Raw genomic sequence first — 16865 nt, forward strand, 5'->3', positions numbered from 1 at the left:
TGGATGTCATTTATTTGGATTTTCAGAAGGTCTTTGACAAGGTGTCATACGTCAGGCAGCTTAACAAGATGAGAGCCCAAGGTATCACAGGAAAGGTACTAGCATGGATAGAAGATCGGCTGATGGGCAGGAGGCAGAGTGGGCCCATTCTGGTTGGCTGTCGGTGACAAGTGGTGTCCTACTCGAGCGTGTTGGGGCTGTTTCTCTTCATATAATACTGTATGTCAATGATCTGGATGACAGAATTGATGGCTTTGTAGCCAAGTTTCCAGGTGATACAAAGATAGGTGAACGAGCAGGTAGCGTTGAGGAAGCAAGAAGCCAGCAGAAGGACCTAACAGATTGGGAGAATGGGCAAAGAAGTGGCAGATGAAATATAGCGTAAGGAAGGGTGTATGTTCATACACTTTTGATAGAATAATAAAGGCATAGACTATTTTCTAAATGGAGAGAAAATTCTAAAATCAGAGATGCAAAGGGACATGGGAGTCCATGTGCAGGATTCCCTAAAGATTAACTTGCAGGTTGAATCAGTGGTAAGCAAGGCGAGTGTAATGCTACCATTCATTTCCATACGACTAGAATACAAGATCAAGGATGTAACACTGAGGCTTTTTAAGGGCATTGGTCAAACCACACTCGGAGTATTATGAGTAGTTTTGGACTGCTGATCTGAGAAAAGGTACAGCACAGAGACTGGCCCTTTGGCCCATGTCGTCCAGGACAAAACAATTTAAACTATCTAGTCCCAGGGATCTACACGGACCACAGCTCTCCATACCTTGATTAGCCATGAACCAATCCAAACTTCTTTTAAGTGTTGAAATCGAGCTCAACTGTGCTGGCAGCTCATTCCACACTCTCATGACCCTGTGAGTGAAGATATACTGACATAGGAGAGGGTTCAGAGGAGGTTCACAAGAATGATTTGGTGAATGAAAGGGTTAATTTATGAGGAATGTTTGATGACTCTGAGCCTATACTCACTGGAGCTTAGAAGGGTGAGCGGGAATCTCAGTGAAACCTATTGAATATTGAACGGCCTCAGTCGACTGGATGTTTCCTGCAGTGGGAGAGTCCAGAACCAAAGGGAACAGTGTCAGAATAAAGGACATTCCTTTAGAATGGAGAAGGAGAATGTCTTTAGCCAGAGGGTGGTAAATCTGTAAAATTCATTGCCAGATGGCTATGGAGGCCAAGTGATTGAGCGTATTTAAATTGGAGGATGATAGGTTCTTCATTTAATCAAGGCTTAAAAGGCTACAGGGAGAAGGCACTTGAATGGGATTGTGGGGAATAATAAATCAGCCATGACTGAATGTCACAGCAGACTCTGCCATCTGCCTTTTTGATGGGCCAGATGGCCTAATTCTGTTCCCAAGTCTTATGACTGGCCCAAATCTGCTCCTATATCCTATGGCTTTACTCTCCATCTCCAGTCTTCATGCTTTTTAAAAGTTCTATAGGGTCACCCGTCGGACTCTGATTATCTTGTCTCTCCTTGCTACTCAATTCTCCAGTCCCAATCTTATCTGTGCCCTAAAGCTAAAGTCAGGTGTATTGGTATTACTGTGGAGTAAAGGGAATTACAGAGACATGAGAGAGGAGATGGCCAGGATTGACTGGAAAAGAACACTGGCAGGGATGACGGCAGAGTAGCAACGGCTGGAATTTCTGGAAGCAATTCAGAAGACACAGGATATATGCATCCCAACGAGGAAGAAGCATTCCAAAGGCAAGATGACACAACCGTGGCTAACAAGGGAAGTCAAAGTCAACATAAAAGCCAAAGAGAGGGCATATAATAGAAAAAAAGTTAGTGGGAAGTTAGAGGATTGAGAAGCTTTTTAAAAACCAACAGAAGGCATCTGAGTAGGTCATTAAAGTAAAGATGGAATATGGAAGTAAGCTAGCCAATAATATTAAAGGGGATACCAAAAGTTTCTTCAGATACGTGAAGTGTAAGAGAGGCGAGAGTGAATATCCGACCACTGGAAAATGATGCTGGAGAGGTAGTAATGGGGGACAACAAAATGGCAGATGAACTGAATAAGTATTTTGCATCAGTCTTCAGAGTGGAAGACACTAGTAGTGTGGTGGAAGTTCCTGGTGGCAGGGGGCATGAAGTGTGTGAAGTTGCCATAACTAGAGAGAAGGTTCTTGGGAAACTGAAAGGTCTGAATATAGATAAGTCACCTGGACTAGATGGTGTACACTCCAGAGTTCTGAAAGAGTTGGCATGAGGGATCATAGAAGCATTAGTAATGATCTTTCAAGAATCATTAGATTCTGAGCAACACTCACAAGACGCTGGAGGAACTCAGCAGGTCGGGCAGCATCCGTGGAAAAGATTGGTCGACGTTTCGGGCTGGAACCCTTCGTCAGGACTGAAGAGGGAAGGGGCAGAGGCCCTATAAAGAAGGTGGGGGGAGGGTGGGAAGGAGAAGGCTGGTAGGTTCCAGGTGAAAAACCAGTAAGGGGAAAGATCAAGGGGTGGGGGTGGGGGAGGGGAAGCAGGGAGGGGATAGGCAGGAAAGATGACAGGCCTGTTTCAACTGCACAGATTGGAGTGTCTTTGAGGCTGCAGCTACAGATCTTCATGATCTGTCTGACATCGTGACCTCATACATCAGATTTTGTGAAGACATGTGCATTCCATCAAAAACCTTCTGCACATTCAACAACAATGAGCCCTGGTTCACATCACAACTCAGGCAGCTTTGTCGGGAGAAGGAGGAGGCATACAGAAGAGGGACAGGATTCTGTACAAACGAGTCAGGAACACACTGACAAGGGAGATTAGGCAGCGAAGAAGCGCTACATTGGAAAACTGCAAACCAGGTTTTCAGACAACGACCCAGTGTCAGTGTGGAAGGGGCTCCACAAGAAACCATTCCCCCAGGCTGTGGAGAACCATCAAATGGCTGACCATCTGAACAAGTTTTATTGTAGATTCGACACCTTCATTCCCCCCAGCCAAAACACAGACCTACCTGCAACCCCCATCATCCATCACCCCGACATCTCAGTATCCACTTTCTCACCCCACATTACAAAAACTGCTCCCCCTACCCCCTTCACTTCAACCCTCTTGTACCTGCACTCAGGATCTGTGAGAGGGAGGTGAGTCAGCTGTTCCGGAGGCAGAAGACCAGGAAAGCGCCAGGCCCAGACGGCGTGTCGCCCTCCTGCCTGAAGACCTGCGCTGATCAGCTGGCCCCCATCTACACACGGATAGATCATGGGAGCTGTGTGAAGTCCATCATTGCTTCAAGTGCTCCATTATCATTCCAGTCCCTAAGAAACCCACTATCAAGGGACTAAATGACTACAGGCCTGTTGCCTTGACTTCTGTGGTCATGAAGTCCTTTGAGAGACTAGTGTTGGCTCAGCTGAAGGACATCACAGGCCCCCTGCTGGACCCCTGCAGTTTGCTTATTGGGCAAATAGGTCAGTGGATGATGCAGTCAACATGGGACTACATTATATACTACAACACCTCGACAACCCAGGAACTTCTGCGAGGGTCCTGTTTGTTGACTTCAGCTCAGCGTTCAACACCATCGTCCCAGAAATCCTCCACTTCAAACTCCCCCAGCTCACTGTCTCCCCCGCAGTGGATCACAAGCTTCCTGACTGACAGGGTGCAGCAAGTGAGGCTGGGGAGCATCATTTCTAGCACCCGGACAATCAGTACCGGTGCCCCCCAGGAATGTGTGCTCTCCCCACTGCTCTTCTCCCTTTACACTAATGACTGCACCTCACAGGATCCATCTGTTAAACTCCTGAAGTTTGCAGACAACACAACTGTCATTGGCCTTATCCGAGAGGGTGATGAGTCTGCATACAGACGGGTGGTGGAACGGCTGGCCCTCTGGTGTGGTCAGAACAATCTGGAGCTAAATACGCTCAAGACTGTGGAGAAGACAGTGGACTTCAGGAGCAGCCCCCCAATACTCCCCCCACTCACTATACTGAACAGTATTGTGTCTGCTGTGGAGACCTTCAGGTTTCTGGGTGTCACAATCTCCCAGGACCTGAAGTGGACACCCAACGCAGACACTCCTATCAAAAAGGCTCAGCAGAGGTTGTATTTCCTACGTCAACTCAGGAAGTACAACCTGCCTCAGGAGCTGCTGATTCAATTCTGTTCAGGAATAATCCAGTCTGCTCTCTGTTCGTCCATCACTGTCTGGTTTGGATCAGCTACTAAACAAGACAAGAATAGACTCCAAAGAACCGTCAGGGCTGCGGAAAGGATTATTGGTGCGAAGCTGCCCTCGATCCAGGACTTATATGCATCTAGAGTCAGGAAGCGAGCAAGCAGCATCATTGTAGACCCATCACACCCCGGACATCACCTGTTCCAACTCCTTCCTTCTGGTAGGTGCTTTAGATCACTGTATGCCAGGACAAATAGGTACAAGAACAGTTTCTTTCCGTATGCCATCAGTCTTATGAACACTTGAATTTTAGTCTATTATAAACCAAGTCCACCTGTACATACACAGGTATATCTCATTGTATAAAGTTCATGATTATTTGCACTATTGTTTTCTTTGCTTTTTGATTCTGTACAGCGAGAGCTCAGGGAAACAGGCATCAAATTCCGTGTATGTGTCCACGTACTTGGCGATAATAAAGGATTCTGATTCTGATTCTGATTGTGATTCTGAGAAGGAATAGCGGAAAACACAATGGGTAGAAGAAGGAGGCAGAACCATGAGGGAGGTGATAGGCAGCTGGGGGAGGGGGCAGAGTGAAATAGGGATAAAGGAAGGGAGGGGGAGGGAATTACCGGAAGGTGGAGAATTCTATGTTCATACCAAAGGGCTGGAGATTACCTAGACGGTATATGAGGTGTTGCTCCTCCATCCTGAGTTTGGCCTCATCATTGCAGTAGAGGAGGCCATATATGGACATATCTGAATGGGAATAGGAAGCAGAGTTGACGTGGGTGGCAACCAGGAAATCCTGACTGTTGTGGCAGACGGAGCGGAGGTGCTCGACGAAGCGGTCCCCCAATCTGCGTTGGGTTTCACCGATGTAGAGGAGGCCGCACCGGGAGCACCGGATGCAATAGATGACCCCAACAGACTCACAAGTGAAGTGTTACCTCACCTGGAAGGATTGTTTGGGGCCCTGAATGGTGGCAAGAGAGGAGGTGTAGGGACTGGTGTAGCACTTGCGCTTACAGGGATAAATGCCGGGTGGGTGATCCATGGGGAGGGACGTGTGGATCAGGGAGTCGCGGAGGGACCGATCCCTGCGGAAAGCGGAGGGGGTGGAGAGGGAAAGATGTGTTTAGTGGTGGGGTCCTGTTGAAGGTGGCGGAAGTTGCGGAGGATAATGTGCTGGATCCGGAGGGTGCTGGGCTGGTAGGTGAGGACACGGGGAACTCTGTCCCTGTTGTGGTGACAGGAGGCTGGGGTGAGGGCCGAAGTGCAGGAAATGGAGGAGATGAGGGTGAGGGCATCATTGATGACAGCAGAAGGGAAACCACGATCCTTAAAGAAAGAGGACATTTGAGATGTCCTGGAACGGAAAGTCTCATTCTGGGAGCAGATGTGGCAGAGACAGAGGAACTGGGAATATGGAATGGCATTTTTGCATGTGGCATGGCGGGAAGAGGTATAGTCGAGGTAGTTATGAGAGTCAGTGGGCTTGTAGAAGATGTCAGTGGACAGTCTGTCTCCAGAGATGGAGACCAAGAGATCGAGAAAGGGGAGAGAAGTGTCCGAGATAGACCAAGTGAATTTGAGGGATGAGTGGAAGTTTGAAGTAAAGTCGATGAAATTGACGAGCTCAGCATGGGTGCAGGAAGCAGCACTAATGTAGTACCAGAATAGGTTTGGAGCACAGACTGTTCCACATAACCAACGAAGAGGCAGGCATAGCTGGGGCCCATGCGAGTGCCCATAGCTACACCCTTGGTCTGAAGAAAGCGGGAAGATCCGAAAGAGAAGTTATTAAGTGTGAGAACCAGTTCCGCCAACTGGAGGAGGGTAGTGGTGGTGGGGAACTGGTGAGGTCTATTGTCCAGAAAGAAGCGGAGGGCTTTGAGGCCTTCTTGATTGGGAATGGAGGTGTATAGGGATTGGACATCCACAGTGAAATGAAATGGTCGGGACCGGGGAATTGGAAGTTATTGAAGAGGTGGAGAGCATGGGATGTACCCTGGATGTAGGTGGGGAGGGACTGAACTATGGGCGACAAAATGGAGTCCAGGTAGGCAGATACAAGTTCGGTGGAACAGGAGCAGGCAGAAACTATGGGTCTATCGGGACAGTCAGGCTTGTGGATCTTGGGGAGGAGGTAAAACCGAGCGGTGCGGGGTGTGGGAATAATGAGGTTAGCGGCTGAGGATGGAAGGTCTCCGGAGTTGATAAGAGCGGTGATGGTACGGGAGACAATGGTTTGATGTTTTTTGGTGGGGTCCTGTTCCAGGGGTAAGTAACAGGAGGTGTCAGAGAGCTGCCGTTTGGTCTCAGTGAGGTAGATGTCCGTCCGCCAGACTACTACAGCACCACCTTTGTCTGCGGGTTTGATGGTGAGGTTGGGATTAGTGCGGAGAGGGAGGAATTCCCTCCCCCTCCCCTCCCCTATCCCTATTTCACTCTGCCCCCTCCCCCAGCTGCCTATCACCTCCCTCATGGTTCCACCTCCTTCTACTCTCCATTGTGTTTTCCACTATTCCTTCTTCACCTTTCCTGCCTATCACCTCCCTGCTTCCCCTCCCCCACCCCCACCCCTTTGTCTTTCCCCTTACTGGTTTTCCACCTGGAACCTACCAGCCTTCTCCTTCCCACCGTCCCCCATCTTCTTTATACTTCTCTTCGGAATTCACCAATGAGAGGGAACTTGATGATGGTGAGGACAATATGAGTGAGGTTGATGTTCTGGAGCATGGTGATATTAAGAGAGAGGAGGTGTTGGAGTTGTTAAAATACATTAGGACGGATAAGTCCCCGGGGCCTGACCGAATATTCCCCAGGCTGCTCCACGAGGTGAGGGAAGAGATTGCTGAGCCTCTGGCTAGGATCTTTATGTCCTCGTTGTCCACGGGAATGGTACCGGAGGATTGGAGGGAGGCAAATGTTTTCCCCTTGTTCAAAAAAGGTAGTAGGGATAGTCCAGGTAATTATAGACCAGTGAGCCTGACGTCTGTGGTCGGAAAGCTGCTGGAGAAGATTCTTAGAGATAGGATCTATGGGCATTTAGAGAATCATGGTCTGATCAGGGACAGTCAGCATGGCTTTGTGAAGGGCAGATCGTGTCTAACAAGCCTGATAGAGTTCTTTGAGGAGGTGACCAGGCATATAGATGAGGGTAGTGCAGTGGATGTGATTTATATGGATTTTAGTAAGGCATCTGACAAGGTTCCACATGGTAGGCTTATTCAGAAAGTCAGAAGGCATGGGATCCAGGGAAGTTTGGCCAGGTGGATTCAGAATTGGCTTGCCTGCAGAAGGCAGAGGGTGGTGGTGGAGGGAGTACATTCAGATTGGAGGATTGTGACTAGTTGTGTCCCACAAGGATCTGTTCTGGGACCTCTACTTTTCGTGATTTTTATTAATGACCTGGATGTGGGGGTAGAAGGGTGGGTTGGCAACTTTGCAGATGACACAAAGGTTGGTGGTGTTGTGGATAGTGTAGAGGATTGTCGAAGATTGCAGAGAGACATTGATAGGATGCAGAAGTGGGCTGAGAAGTGGCAGATGGAGTTCAACCCGGAGAAGTGTGAGGTGGTACACTTTGGAAGGACAAACTCCAAGGCAGAGTACAAAGTAAATGGCAGGATACTTGGTAGTGTGGAGGAGCAGAGGGATCTCGGGGTACATGTCCACAGATCCCTGAAAGTTGCCTCACAGGTAGATAGGGTAGTTAAGAAAGCTTATGGGGTGTCAGCTTTCATAAGTTGAGGGGTAGAGTTTAAGAGTCACAATGTAATGATGCAGCTCTATAAAACTCTGGTTAGGCCACACTTGGAGTACTGTGTCCAGTTCTGGTGGTCTCACTATAGGAAGGATGTGGAAGCACTGGAAAGGGTACGGAGGAGATTTACCAGGATGCTGCCTGGTTTAGAGAGTATGCATTATGATCAGAGATTAAGGGAGCTAGGGATTTACTCTTTGAAGAGAAGGAGGATAAGAGGAGACATGATAGAGGTGTACAAGATATTAAGAGGAACAGATAGAGTGGATAGCCAGCGCCTCTTCCCCAGGGCACCACTGCTCAATACAAGAGGACATGACTTTAAGGTAAGGGGTGGGAAGTTCAAGGGGGATATCAGAGGAAGGTTTTTCACTCAGAGAGTGGTTAGTGCATGGAATGCACTGCCTGAGTCAGTGGTGGAGGCAGATACACTAGTGACGTTTAAGAGACTACTAGACAGGTATAGGGAGGAATTTAAGGTGGAGGGTTATATGGGAGGCAGGGTTTGAGGGTCGGCACAACATTGTGGGCCGAAGGGCCTGTACTGCGCTGTACTATTCTATGTTCTATAAGGTGGATGTGGAGAGGATGTTTCCTATTGTGGGGGTATCCAGCACTGGGGGGCACAGCCTCAAAATTGAGGGCCGACCGTTTTGAACAGAGGAAAGAAGACATTTTTTTAGCCAGAGAGTGGTAGATCTGTGGAATGCTCTGCCACAGACTGCAGCAGATGCAAAGTCCATGGGTATATTTAAGGTAGAAGTTGATCGTTTCCTGATCAGTCGTGGCATCGAAGGATATGGAGAAAGGCAGTAGTATGGGGTTGAGTGGGATCTGGGATTAGCCACAACGTAATGGTGGAGCAGATTCGATGGGCTAATCCTGCTCCTATGTCTGATGGTCTTATGACATCAGTTTAAGGTGAGTGGGGGAAAGTTTAGCAGAGATGTCACTGGTAGGTGGAGAGAAGTGGATGCCTTGAACTCACTGGCAGGAATGATGGCAGAGACTGATACCACAGGGACATTTTAGAAACTCTTAGATGGGCATACAAATGTAGGAAAATGAAGTTCACATAAGTCAGTACAGCATCATATGCCAAAGGACCTGTATTGTACCGTACTGTTGTATGTTTTCCCTTCATGCATCATCGTTTCCATCGTCCCCAAGTACACCCGACCTTTCCCCATCTCCCCTCTGACAGTAATACCGCTGGCGTTGCTGCTTACCGTCTTACGCGCCGCTGCATCACCTGAGCTTCCTTCATCCTCTGCACCTGGGACAGGTAGGACGTGATGCGTGCGTTGCAGACCATCAGGCTCTTGGCTGCTTCCAGCGTCTGGTCCTTCTGCGTACACGCTGCAAGGAGCTTGCAGGCCCCGTCCCGCATTCGGATTTCGTAGTCAATCTTCTTCTGGAAATCAGAGTCCTGGAAAGCACGAAGCAATAAGCAGCTTATCCACTTCCCCCCTTTCTCTCCTTTTGCCCCGCAATGATGAGGCTTTGCTCCAGCCACCCACTTACACCACTTTCTGTCACCCCTCAGTACTCCAGTCCTGCCACTGACTGTCTACTTTCCCCTAACGTTACGCCTCCCAAAGTGCAACACCTCACATTTGTCCAGATTAACTTCAAGTTCACGTTCATTGTCATTTCAGCTCAATACACGTATACCACCAAGTGAAACAACGTTCCTCCTGGTCTGTAACAGTACATATTGTATAACTCACGCCCAACACAAAGCAATATTACTACAGTAATAAGGTGCATTTAATCACAAATTAGAAAGGAAACAGTATACTGTCATACACAGCATATAAGAGACCAAATAGACATACAAAGCTCAAAGTAAAATGTATTATCAGAGTATATACATGTCACCACACACAACCCCGAGATTCTTTTTCCTGTGGGCAGACTTATCAAATCTATAGAACATTAACAGTAAACAGGATCAATGAACAAACTGTGAAAATGCAATTATAAATATAAATAAATAGCAATAAAAAAGGAGTAAGATATAACATGAAATGAAAGAGCAAGAAATAAGATCAAGAGTCCCTAAAGTGAGACTATCCACTGCGGGAACACCAGAAATAGATGGAGTGTATTCATAGCCTGACGGTTGAGGGGTAGTAACTGTTCTTGAACCTGGTGGTGTGAGTCCTGAGGCACCTGTACCTTTTACCTGATGGCAGCCGTGAGAAAAGATCATGACCTGGGTGGTAAGGATCTTTAATGATGGATGCTGCTTTTCTACAGCAATGTTTCATGTAGACGTGCTCAATGGCCGGGGGAGTTTTCACACATCATGTACTGGGCCAAGTCTACTACTTTTTATCAGATTTTCTGGGCCCGGACAGATCCGCTGAGATAATGACACCCAGGAATTTAAAGTTACTGACCCTCTCCAGCTCGGATCCTCCGATGAACACAGTCAGTAGGACAGTATAACGTTCCATATGCAGTGGGAACTGGACGATGGCAGGGAACTCGGTCATCTTTCAGCCTGGAGTAAGGACCTGCTTCCTATCCAAACAGTCCTTGTCCTAATGCTATGATACCTCCTGCCTGATGGTACAGGGTCAAAGAAATTGCTGGACAGATGGGAGAGATTATTGACAATGCTAAGGGCCCTGCATGTGCAATGCTCCTGGTAAGATCTCTGATGGGTGGAACAGAGATCCTGATAATCCTCTCAGATTTACAAGGATGTTGCCTGGATTGGGGAGCATGCCTTATGAAAACAGGTTGAGTGAAATCGGCCGTTTCTCCTTGGAGAGACGGAGGATAACAGGTGACCTGATAGAGGTGTATAAGATGATGAGAGGCATTGATCATGTGGATAGTCAGAAGCTTTTTCCCAGGGCTGAAATGGTTGCCACAAGAGGACACAGATTTAAGGTGCTGGGGAGTATGTACAGAGGAGATGTTGGGGTTGAGTTTTTTTTACTCAGAGAGTGGTGAGTGTGTGGAATGGGCTGCTGGCAACAGTGGTGGAGGCGGATACGATAGGGTCTTTTAAGAGACTTTTGGTTAGGTACAGGGAGCTGAGAAAAATAGAGGGCTATGGGTAAGCCTAGTAATTTCGGGACATGTTCTGCACAACTTTGTGGGCCGAAGGGCCTGTATTGTGCTGTAGATTTTCTATGTTTTCTATGAGTCCTCACAATCCTTTGTAGGGCCTTGCAAATCTTATATTAGACGGTGATGCAGCTGGTCACGAAATTTTCAATGATGCTCCTCCAAGAATTGATTGGAATGGGGGTGGGGAGCTTCATTCACCTCAGTCTCCTCAGAAAGTGGAGATGCTGCTATGCTTTCTTGACTAAAGAGATCAAGTTCAAGTTCATGAATAAAGCCAAACAAAAGGATTCCTCCAGGACCAAGCTGCAAAATGTAGTACCAATAGTCAAACTCAACACAAGTAAACATAGTAAGTCATAGAAAAATACCGCTCAGAAACAGGCCCTTCAGCCCATCTAGTCTGTGCCAAATCATTTAAGCTGTCTACTCCGAACGACCTGCACCAGCAGCATAGCCCTCCATATCCCTAACATCTATATACCTATCCAAACTTATCTGAACATTAGAATCGAGCTTACATGCACCACTTGTGCTGGCAGCTTGTTCCACACTCTCACCAGCTTCTCACTGAAGAAGTTTCCCCTCAGACATTTCACTTTTCACCCTTAACCCATGACCTCTGGTTGTAGTTGTACCCAACCTCAGTGGGAAAAGCCTGCATTTACCCTATCCATACCCCTCAGAATTTTGTATACGATTATCAAATCTCCTCTCAATCTTCTATGTTCTAGGGAATACAGTCCTAATCTATTCAATCTTTCCTTACAACTCAAGTCCTCCAGACTCGACAATATCGTTGTATATTTTCACTGTACTTTTTCAACCTTGTTTACATCTTTCCTGTACGTAGGTGACCAAAACTTCACACAATACTCCAAAATTAGGCCTCACCAACATCTTATACAATTTCAACATAACATCCCATCTCCTGTACTCAAAACATTGATTTATGACAGCCAAAACACCAAGACCTTTCTTTATGAACCCATTTACCTGTGATGCCACTTTCAATAAATGATGGACCTGTATTCCCAGATCCCTTTGTTCTACCACACTCTTCAGTGCCCTACCGTTCACTGTGTGAGACCTACCCTGGTTGGTCCTACTGACGTTCAAAACCTTGCACTTGTCTGTGTTAAATTCCATCTTCTATTTTTCAGCCCATTTTTCCAGCTGATCCAGATCCCTCTGCCAGCCATGATAGCCTTCCTCACTGTCCACTACACCCCCAATCTTGGTTAACCACATTATCATCCACTTTGTTACTATAGATGACAAACAATAACGGACCCAGCACCGATCCCTGCAGCACGGCACTAGTCACAGATCTCCAGTCAGAGAGGCTAACATCTTTTACCACGCTCTGGCTTCTCCCACAAAACCAATGTCTAATCCAATTTACTACCTCATCTTGAATACTGAGTGAATGAACCTTCCTGACCAACCTCCCATGTCAAATGTCTTGTGAAAGTTCATGTAGACAACATCCGCTGCCTTGCCTTCATCCACTTTCCTGGTAACTTCCTCAAAAAACTCCAAGATTAGTTAGACACGACTTACCATACACAAAGCCATGCTGGCTATTACATGACCTCAACTATTCTGAAGAGGGAGGGTGAGCATCCGGATATCGTGGTCCATGTAGGGACTAATGACGTGGGTAGGAAGAGTGAGGAGGTCCTGAAAGGTGAGTTTAGGGAGTTAAGCGCCAAGTTGAAGGACAAGACCTCCAGGATAACAATCTCAGGATTGCTACCAGTGCCACATGCAGGCGGGTTTAGAAATAGTAAGATAGCACAGATCAACACGTGGCTGAAGACATGGTGCAGGAGGGAGGGCTTCAGATTTACAGATAATTGGGCAGTTTTCCAGGGAAGGTGGGACCTGTTCTGGCGGGACGGTTTACATCTGAACTGGAGGGGGACAAATATTCTTGCAGGTAGGTTTGCTAGAGAGGCTCCAGTGGATTTAAACTAGATGCAAGGGGATGGGGGGTGGGGGGGACCAGAGTGTAGGAACAGATGTACTGGAGAAAGAACAAAAAGAAAATAGTAAAGTTGTTTGCACCATTAGTGACAAACAGAGAGTAAGAGGTGGAAATTTTCTTAAATGCATTTATTTTAATGCTAGGAACATTATAATAAAGGTGGATGAGCTTACAGCATGGATTGATACCCGGAAGTATGATGTTGTAGCTATTAGTGAAACATGGTTGCAGGAGGGGTGTGATTGGCAACTAAATAATTCCTGGATTTCGTTGCTTCAGGTGTGATAGAATCGGAGGGGCAAGAGGGGGAGGTGTTGCATTGCTTGTCAGAGAAAATATTACAGCAGTGCTCTGGCAGGATAGATTAGAGGGCTCGACTAGGGAGGCTATTTGGGTGGAATTGAGGAATGGGAAATGTGTAGTAACACTTATAGGGGTGTATTACAGACCACGTAATGGGGAGCGAGAAGTGGATGAGCAAATTTGTAAGGAGATAGCAGATATCTGTAGTAAGCACAAGGTTGTGATTGTGGGAGATTTTAAGTTTCCACACATAGACTGGGAAGCCCATTCTGTAAAAGGGCTGGATGGTTTGGAGTTTGTAAAATGTGTGCAGGATAGTTTTTTGCAGCAATACATAAAGGTACCAACTAAAGAAGGGGCAGTGTTGGATCTCCTGTTAGGGAATGAGATAGGTCAGGTGACACAGGTATGTGTTGGGGAGCACTTCAGTTCCAGTGATCACAATGACATTAGTTTCAATATAATTATGGAGAAGGATAGGACTGGACCCAGGGTTGAGATTTTTGATTGGAGAAAGGCTAACTTTGAGGAGATGCGAAAGGATTTAGAAGGAGTGGATTGGGACAAATTGTTTTATGGGAAGGACGTAATAGAGAAATGGAGGTCATTTAAAGGTGAAATTTTGAGAGTGCAGAATCTTTATGTTCCTGTTAGGGTGAAAGGAAAGGTTAAAAGTTTGAGAGAGCCATCGTTTTCAAGGGATATTGGAAACTTGGCTCGGAAAAAGAGAGATATCTACAATAAATACAGGCAGCATGGAGTAAATGAGATGCTCGAGGAATATAAAGAATGTAAAAAGAACCTTAAGAAAGAAATTAGAAAAGCTAAAAGAAGATACGAGGTTGCTTTGGCAAGTAAGGTGAAAATAAATTCGAAGGGTTTCTACAGTTATATTAATAGCAAAAGGATAGTGAGGGATAAAATTGTTCCCTTAGAGAATCAGAGTGGACGGCTATGTGTGGAACCAAAAGAGATGCGGGAGATTTTGAACAATTTCCTTTCTTCGGTATTCACTAAGGAGAAGGATATTGAATTGAGTAAGATAAGGGAAACAGGTAGGGAAGTTTTGGAAACTATGATGATTAAAGAAGAAGAACTACAGGCGCTTTTAAGGAATATAAAAGTGGATAAGTCTCCGGGTCCTGACAGGATATTCCCTAGGACCTTGAGGGAAGTTAGTGTAGAAATAGCAGGGGCTCTGACAGAAATATTTCAAGTGTCATTAGAAATGGGGATGGTGCCGGAGGATTGGCGTATTGCTCATGTGGTTCCATTGTTTAAAAAGGGTTCTAAGAGTAAACCTAGCAATTATCAGCCTGTGAGTTTGACGTCAGTGGTGGGTAAATTGATGGAAAGTATTCTTAGAGATGGTATATATAATTATCTGGATAGATAGGGTCTGATTAGGAAGTCAACATGGATTTGTGTGTGGAAGGTCTTGTTTGACAAATATAATTGAATTTTTTGAAGAGGTTACTTGGAAAGTTGATGAGGGTAAAGCAGTGGATGTTGTCTATATGGACTTCAGTAAGGCCTTTGACAAGGTTCCACACGTAAGGTTAGTTAGGAAGATTCGATCGTTAGGTATTAATATTGAAGTAGTAAAATGGATTCAGCAGTGGCTGAATGGGAGACACCAGAGAGTAGTGGTGGATAACTGTTTGTCAGATTGGAGGCCGGTGACTAGTCGTGTGCCTCAGGGATCTGTACTGGGTCTAATATTGTTTGTCATATACATTAATGATCTGGATGATGGGGTGGTAAATTGGATTAGTAAGTATGCAGTTGATACTAAGATAGGTGGTGTTGTGGATAATGAAGTAGGTTTTCAAAGCTTGCAGAGACATTGAGGCCAGTTAGAAGAGTGGGCTGAAAGATGGCAGATGGAGTTTAATGCTGATAAATGTGAGGTGCTACATTTGGGTAGGACTAATCAAAATAGGCCATACATGGTAAATGGTAGGGCACTGAAGAATGCAGTAGTTCCCTGAAGGTGGATCTCACGTGGATAGGGTGGTGAAGAAAGCTTTTGGTATGCTGGCCTTTATAAATCAGAGCAATGAGTATAGGAGTTGGGATGTAATGTTAAAATTGTACAAGGCATTGGTAAGGCCAAATTTGGAGTTTTGTGTCCAGTTCTGGTCACCCAATTATAGGAAAGATGTCAACAAAATAGAGAGGGTACAGAGATTTACTGGAATGTTACCTGGATTTCAACACCTAAGTTACAGAGAAAGGTTGAACAAGTTGGGCCTTTATTCTTTGAGCATAGAAGGTTGAGGGGCGACTTAATAGAGGTATTTAAAATTATGAGGGGGATAGATAGAGTTGACGTGGATAGGCTTTTTCCATTGAGAGTGGGGGAGATTCAAACAAGAGGACATGAGTTGAGAGTTGGGGGCAAAAGTTTAGGGGTAACACATGGGGGAACTTCTTTACTCAGAGAGTGGTAGCTGTGTGGAACGACCTTCCAGCAGAAGTGGTAGAGGCAGGTTCAATATTGTCATTTAAGGTAAAATTGGATAGCTATATGGACAGGAAAGGAATGGAGGGTTATGGGCTGAGTGCAGGTCGATAGGACTAGGTGAGAGTAGCGTTCAGCACGGACTAGAAGGGTCGAGATGGTCTGTTTCCATGCTGTAATTGTTATATGGTTATATGGACTAACCTCAATCAGTCCATGACCATCCAAATATCTTGTATATTCGGTTCCTTAGAATACCTTCCAATAACTTTCCCACATCTGATGTCAGACTCAACAGCCTATAATTTTCTGATTTAAGTTTAGAGACTTTCTTAAACAACACAACATTGGCTAACCTCCAATCCTCTGGTACCTCTCCTGTATCTAAGGATGATTTATATATCCTGGCTAGGGCTCCAAAGTTTTTACACTTACCTCTCGTCGGGTCCAAGGGAACACCTTGTCAGGCCCTGGGGATTTATCCACCCTGATTTGCCTCAGGGTAGCACACGTATCCTCCTCTGTAATCTATAAAGTCCATAGGCTCTTTATAAAAGTCTGAGGGACAATGGGCTGTTTCAGAGAGATGTTACAGATGTTCGTTGGGATCTCTGTTAAGTGGGCTGCACAATCCCTCAGCATGTGACCAGGCACGTTATCAGACCCTGCGGCTTTACACAGGTTGACCCTGGCTCGGGTCTTCCTCACATCAGCTACGGCCAGACATTGTCTGCCCATATTTCATTCTGATCCAGATCCTATTGAATTCTTCAACAACTTTTCTTACCATCCACAACTACATCAGTTTTTTCGTCATCTGCAAACATTCAGCCAGTCTGCATTTCCCTGCAAGTTTATCATTAAAAATCATTTAAACATCTTTAAAACATTATATTTTAACCAAATTGCAGTCATGGAATCTACAGTGATGTACTCTTCCAGCCCACCTTGCTCACCACCTCCATCACACTGTTCACTCAAACCAAAATGGGACACGTTGAGTTCTTCACAAAGATTGTCTGCTACTCCAGGTCCCAGTATCTGTAGGCTCATGTGTCTACACCAGACCTTTTCTGCTTACATTAGGCC

The 16865-nt window shown here is 46.0% G+C and overlaps 1 protein-coding gene across 4 annotated transcripts in view; it reads right to left on the minus strand.

The window, feature by feature from the left end:
* The window catches only part of rtkna (rhotekin a), a 236689-nt gene that overhangs the window by 218899 nt on the left and 925 nt on the right, over positions 1-16865 (minus strand). For all 4 annotated transcript variants that reach the window (XM_063045173.1, XM_063045172.1, XM_063045171.1 and 1 more), the window contains exon 2: positions 9165-9364. In XM_063045173.1, coding sequence (XP_062901243.1) covers positions 9165-9364 — 200 coding nt within the window. The remainder of the gene's footprint in view (positions 1-9164; positions 9365-16865) is intronic.

Source organism: Mobula hypostoma, chromosome 4, assembly GCF_963921235.1.
Source record: "Mobula hypostoma chromosome 4, sMobHyp1.1, whole genome shotgun sequence".
NCBI classification, from domain to species: domain Eukaryota; kingdom Metazoa; phylum Chordata; class Chondrichthyes; order Myliobatiformes; family Myliobatidae; genus Mobula; species Mobula hypostoma.